Source organism: Arvicola amphibius, chromosome 6, assembly GCF_903992535.2.
Source record: "Arvicola amphibius chromosome 6, mArvAmp1.2, whole genome shotgun sequence".
Lineage (NCBI taxonomy): Eukaryota > Metazoa > Chordata > Mammalia > Rodentia > Cricetidae > Arvicola > Arvicola amphibius.
In genome coordinates this window covers 22,967,997-22,974,930 of record NC_052052.2, presented here as the reverse complement: position 1 = coordinate 22,974,930, position 6,934 = coordinate 22,967,997, and the positions used below count along the sequence as shown (strand labels likewise).

General features: G+C 45.7%; 1 protein-coding gene across 1 annotated transcript; it reads right to left on the bottom strand.

Moving 5' to 3' along the window:
- Nucleotides 1-211: 211 nt before the first annotated feature.
- Nucleotides 212-6,584, bottom strand: Zbtb8b (zinc finger and BTB domain containing 8B). Its single transcript, XM_038332319.1, has 3 exons — nucleotides 5,621-6,584; nucleotides 943-1,121; nucleotides 212-526 (listed from the first exon to the last, which is right to left on the bottom strand). The coding sequence occupies exons 1-3, from the start codon at nucleotides 6,582-6,584 to the stop codon at nucleotides 212-214; spliced, it is 1,458 nt and encodes a 485-aa protein (XP_038188247.1).
- Nucleotides 6,585-6,934: the final 350 nt, after the last annotated feature.

Genomic DNA, 6,934 nt, shown 5'->3' with positions numbered 1-6,934 from the left:
ATTCGGAACCAAGGTGAGGCCCACAGAGCCCGCAGAATCCATGCTAAAAAAATTCATCCATCAGTCTTCTGAGTCACGACCCCCAGACTCGGCTATGCAGTCTAACAAGATGGAGAGGGAAACAGCCCCTAAGTTCCACAAAATTAGACAGACGGTCGCTTTTACTGTAGAACAAGCAACAACACCTAAAACCACTTTCCCACGGACTGATTCACGTAAGTGTCTCTCGGTCTGGTAAGTTGGGCCGACCGTGTGGCTTGTGGTCGGACTCGTCCACAGCTGGGTCATTCTCCTCCCCGGACTCCACATAGATGGGCCAGTCGTCTGCGTCACTCTTCCCGTGGCTTTCGGAAGAAGCCTCCCCCAGGCTAAGGTTGACGGGCATCAAATCGTCATCTTCATCGTGGGCGTCTGTGACACACGTGCAGCCGTCACACAACCCGAAGCGCCGTAGCCCCTGAGACAGGTGGCTGGTAAAGGTTCTTCGACAGCCTTTGCAGATGATGGGACGGTTGGATCTGTGGACCTGTCAGCATAAGCGGAGGCGGTAAACGCAACAGAAAAGGGGTCGGGGAGCTGGAGGGATGACTCAGCAGTTAAGAGTACCGGCGGTACAAATGGGAGTCCACTGCTCTTCCACCGCAGAAAGCTGAGTCTGGTGGGAAATTGGGGATACAGCTTACTCTACATCCATATCAGAGGGAAGAGGCCCACAGTCTGCTGGCCCTGCCAGTTCTGGCCTCATGACAACCAACCTTGAGAAAACCTGAATGTTCCCATGCCAGTGTTAACTTTCTAAGTGCCGCCAGCCCAGCTTTAATCTGGTGAAAGAAAACGCCACCGAATTCTCTAAAAACCTACAGGGAACAGAGACCTGAAAGGCAGGCTCACCCTCAGAAAACAAACACAGCCCTTGCAGTAACATCACCGACAGACACTTACGCTCAGGGCATGGCTCCGAAGGTGCTCCTGCCGTGTGAACCTCTTGCCACAGGTCTCGCAGGGGTAAGGCCGCTCACCAGTGTGCGATCGGATATGCCGCTTGAGGATGCCCTTCTGCTTGGCAGTGTAAGGGCAGAAAGGACACTTGTGGAGCTTGATGGGGACCACCAGCACGTCACCTGAGGAATCCAATAGACTGTAAACAGCATCAACCACAGCCAGCTTGCAGGGTAGGACTGGGAAACCCCATCATACCAAACAGAGGGAGAGTCAACAACTCGACCTGCTAGCAAACAGCAAGATGCCAGTACTTGTCCAATTTTGTCTGGCTCCTGAAAGGTCAAAGGTCAAGTTTGCTAAGTGGGCCTCCTCCCTCCTGGTCCCCCACCTTTTCCTTCCCTGTGCTAGAGACTGAAGCCAGGGCCATGAGTGTGTTACACAAACACTCTATCACTAAACGTCATCCCCCACACACCCAGCTTGGTTTCTGGTCTTCTTGAGTATTAGACTTTAATGGCTGAAACATCTCTCCAGCCCATAAAAGTTTTTTTGCCGTTGTTTAAGATTTATTTTTTTATGCTAGGTAATGGTAGTACATGCCTTTAATCCCAACACTCGGAAGGCAGAGGCAGGTGGATCTCTGTGAGTTCAAGGCTAGTCTGGTCTACTAACGTGGGATTCTCTTCTGTATGCTGTGATTACCAATGATTAATAAAGAACTGCTTTGAGCCTATGTCAGGGCAGAACAGAACTAGGTGGGAAAAGCTAGGCTGAATGCTGGGTGAAAGAAAGTGGGGTCAGAGAGAAGCAATGTAGCCTCCAGCAGAGACAGACGCCATAACTTTACCCAGTAAGCCACAGCCTTGTGGTGATACACAGATTAATGGAGATAGGTTAATTAAAAATATGAGTTAGCCAGAAATACGCTTAAGCTATTGGCCAAACAGTATTGCAAACAATATGGTTTCTGTTTCATTATTTCAGGGCTGAGTAGCTGGGAACAGTCTCCTACAAGAAACTGACACCAACATGGCCAACTAAAATCCACTTAAAACCTGAGAGTTTAGGAAGAAGTTCTAGGCACAAAACAAACAAACAAAACATAGTTAAGAATGGCTTAATGTCACGGCTCCTTTAAGAGAGGTTTTCCTGATTCAGGGGCAGCAGAAAAAAAAAAGCTGCATAGTTTTGAAATGGCAGCTTTCTGGGCACAAACTCTGGATCTTTCAGAAGGCCAAGCATTTAAATGGGGTTTGTGGGCAGTGTGCTGCAAGGTACTTGGTGGCAGCACGGGCCAAGTGGTTAGCAGAGTTGAGGTGGTGAGGACGCCTCACACCAGGCAGTCTCAGAGGCAGCAAACATGCTTCCTCCATGTTGGACTGGGCAGAGCAAGCAGGCAGGGCCATGTTGTCCCCAGCCACACCCACTTAGCATTTTTTTTAAAGCAGTTCTGGTTAGAAAAGGATTACAGATACACAATGAAGACAAATTCAGATAAAAAAAAAAAAAGACCTCTAAATGAGTCACAATGTTGGATAAATGTACGTAGGGTTGGGAGAGAGAAGAAAAAGAATACAGAGAGTTACAAAAAGAAGTAAATGGTTTTTAGAAAATAAAACAAAGTCTTTAAAGAGACAGGGTAAACTTGTAGAAAAGGAATTAAAAAAATAAGCCATGGAATATACACAGAGAGACTGGATTATGAATATTACTGTGTTTTCTTTGTATTTGTTGACTGTGAAGGAGCTAAGTACAGAGAGACATTTCATTGTATGGGCTGCCAAGATAAACCAACATATATGTTTTAAAAGTTTTTTGATTTCAAAATATGGGTCTAAGGATATGTTGCTTTGAAAAAGAGGCTCTTTTGTTTCCACAGAGGATGAGAGCCTGTGGAATCCTTCCAGACTAATATGTTTGATGGACCAAGACCCCCTGAAAGGTCACTGTGAACACCCCCCAAAATAACTTTGCCCAACAAAAATCAGGAAGCAGTTTGGAGAGAACTATGCCCAAATTCCCTAAATGACTGTTTAAAAATATTTGTTTACATTTAAAGGGGGGGTATGCTATAGAGATTTGCATTGGTATGGATTTTGGTTTATTGATACAAATTTAAGATCAATTTTGTTATATATGTATATTTTTGCTCTTGATTAAGGTGCTATGCAGCTCATTTAAAAATGTAATGTATAATTTAAAAATATAGGTTAATAGATAGTCATCTATAATAGTCAAGCCTGTAGTCATGTTAGTTAGGTTTTCTAGATATACAGAGATATATTTCAGATAGATAGGTATTCTTCAGCTCTTTCAAAGACTACAGAATATGGCATTTAAAATGTTTAAGAAGTTAGGACTTTTCATAACAGTGAGATACATCTGCTCTTGGCAGCACCAATTACTTCAAGAGGAAGATGGGCATTGAAGAGGCTCTTCATGGAGCTTATTAGCCATTTGGGGAAGAAACTGCTCTTGCTTGAACTGTTTGATGGGCCTGTAGGCTGAAGATGGATGCCCCAATGGTACAGAAGAACTTTGGGTGACTGTCCAGGCAGTGAGATGTCTCTGTCAATTCTAGAATTTTGGAAGTTGCTTACAATACAGTTTCTGTTTACTTAGGTAATATTATATCCTTCTGGAGTCTTTGATGGAGTTGAAGAATATATAGTTATAGTTTTCCTTAGTTATAATAAAAGATAAAGTAGATATATTGTAACTATAATTCTTTCTTGATACCTGTCTTGTTATATGTAATTTTACTATGTTAAAGTTAAAACCTTCCTTTTTATTTAAACAGAAAAGGGGAGGTGATGTGGGATTCCCATCCGTATGCTGTGAATACCATTGGTAAAAAAAGGAATCTGCCTTGGCCTGTGATAGGGTAGAGTAGAGGTAGGTGGGGAAAACCAAACTGAATGCTGGGAAAAAGAAGGCAGAGTCAGGAGAAGCCATGTAGCCACACCAGAGACAAACGCCAGAACTTTACCCAGCAAGCCACAGTCTTATGGCGATACACAGATTAATGGAAATGGGTTAATTTAAGATATGAGTTAGCCAGAAATATGCTTAAGCTATTGGCCAAACAGTATTGCAAATAATATGGTTTCTGTGTGGTTATTTTGGGGCTGAGCAGCCAGGAACAAACAAACAGTCTCCTACAACAATCTACAGAATGAGTTTCGGGGTGGTCAGGGATACACAGAGAAACCCTGTCTCACCCTGTCTCAAAAGCAAACAAAATAGAATAGGTGTGGTCTGGTTGGAGGTGTGTTCCTAGGGGCAGCCACCATGTGGGAGTTGGAAATGAAACCCAGGTCCTCTGCAAGAGCAGCAAGTGCCATTAATGACTGAGCCCTCTCTGCAACCATTGACTTTTTTTTTTTCCAAGACAGGGTATCACTAGATAGCCCTTTTTGTGCTGGTATTTGCCATTTACAGAAGACTGGCCTTGGACTCACTGGTCTGCTTGCCTTTTCCTCCCAAGTGTTTGTATGGAAGATGTACAGCCACCACACCTGTCAAGAGAGGACTCAAGCAACCGCTGGATTTTACTATCCAAGGGGAGTCTTAGAACCAAGCCCTCAGGGACATCCAAGGAGGACCAGACTCTGTACAGGGAAGGCTAAGACATGGAAAGAGGAGCCAGGCAAATAACTACACCGGTGAAGTGCTCGCAGCACAAGCAGGAGGACCTGTGAAAAGCCAAGAATGGCGGCACATGCCTGTAACCCCAGCACGGGGAAGCTGGACAGAGCTGGATCTCTGGGGGTCATGGGCCGGCCAGTTTAGCAAAATTAGCAGGCTGCAGGTCAACAAAAGATACTGTCTCTAAAAACAAGGAGAGATGGATAAACAGCTTAGAGCACTGGTTGCTCTTCCAGAAGACATGGGTTCAATTCCTAACATACCCGTGGCAGCTCACAGCCATCAGTAACTTCAGTCCAAAGGAACCCACCGCCCTCTTCTGGCTTCTGCATGCATATGATGTATAGATAGATAGTCACACAGGCAAAACTTCCACACATATGAAATAAAACAAATTTTCATTTAAAAAACAAAGTTGGGGGCTGGAGAGATGGCTCAGAGGTTAAGAGCATTGCCTGCTCTTCCAAAGATCCTGAGTTCAATTCCCAGCAACCACATGGTGGCTCACAACCATCTGTAATGGGGTCTGGTGCCCTTTTCTGGCCTGCAGGCATACACACAGACAAAATGTATATAAAATGTTATATACATAATAAATAATGAATAAATATTTCAAAAAAAAAAAAACAAACAACAAAGTTGTGTGGTGGAGTCTCACGCCTAGAATCCCAGCACTTGGGAAGCAGACATAGTTGGAGCTCTGTGAGTTCAAGGCCAACCTGCTCTATAGAGTGAATTCCAGGGCAGTCAGGCTACACAGAGAAACCTAGTCTTCAAAACAAAACAAAAAACAAAAACGAGGTGGACATCTCTTGTCCCCTGGTCTCCACCTGCATGCACACACATGGTACACAGAAACAATAGTCTACATACAACAAGTACTTGATTAGTACCTATTGATACTGGTGGTGGTGGCAGCAATGCCGGCGTGGTAGCAGTGGGGAGATGGTGGTGCTGACTGTCCTGACGATGGGAGAGCACAAGGCACAGACAAATGTGGGGAGACAGAATGCTTGAGATCGGAACTCACCTGAGTCCTCTCTATACCAGTCATTCTGAACGTCCATCACGGAGCTCATGGCCGCTCCTGCACCTTCCAGTCTTCCCTCCCAACTATGAGAAAACTGATGATCCGAGTCATCTTTGCTCTGGACAGCACCGCTGCGCAGGAGAGCTTCCAGGAACTGCTTCACATGGTAGTTGCCGAAAGTCAAGTCCAAGGCCTGGTTACCGGACAGGCCGTCCTCCGCATGGGCCAGTGGGGCGGCATACTGCTGCAGCTGCTCGCTGGCCTCCACCTCTACTCTGGCCACATCAAACTCCACCTTGGGTTCAACCCGCCTGGGCACAATAGAAAGGTCACTGTCAGAGGCGCTGGAGCTCTGGCTGTCTTTGACCGCCAGTTCCAAGGGGTGACAGTCATCACAAGGGGATGCTCTTGTACATTCCACACTCCCTTCTCCCCCTACTGGAGAGGAGACAAAGCTCTTGGTACCACAGGAAGTCCCCTCCAGTCCTGAACTTGGACTTCCACTGTCTATCTGATGAGCTGCGGCAGCAGCTGCTGCCGCGGCCGCTGCCACAGCTGCAGCCACGGCGGCTTCTTTCTCCATCTTTCGGCAAATGTCAAGGGATGACCTGATGTACGCCTTGCAGAAGTTGACCACGTCATTCATCTGCAGGTAGCTGGCAGCTGACATAACTTCAATCACATTCTCGCCACACAAGTCCAACTTCCCGGAGTAGAGAAAATCTAAGATGGTGGAGAAGGCGTCCGAGGTGACAATGTCCAAGGAGGCAGTGCTGTGCCGCCCACTGTCCTCAATGTAGTGAAGGAGCAGGGCCCGGAAGTAGCCACTGTTAGCAAACAAAATGTTCCTGTGGGCCTTGAAGATGCGCCCTTCCACGATGATGCTGCAATCACAGAAAAAGTCCCTTTTCCGCTGCTCGTTCAGCTCCCCCAAGAGCTTGGCGCAATAGGACTGCGCCTCCATTTCTCCACCAGCCGCTGCCACTCTGGAGGGGCCTGGAGCTCTGCCAAGATTTTTATAGATACAAAACTTTAGATTCACCAAGATAGATAATAGAGTATTTGCTCTAATTTTGCCAAATACAAATCGACTGGATATTGTAACTGTAATTCTTACTTGATAACTGTTTTGTTGTATATAATTTTATTATGCTGAAGTTAAAAATCTTCTTTTTTAATTAGACAAAAGGGGAAAATGCTGTGGAATAATCCTCCTGTACACTGTGTGAATATATGTCACTGTGATTGGTTTAATAAACAAGATGACTGGCCAATAGCTGAACAGGATAAGGTTAGGCAGGAGGAAGGGCAGAA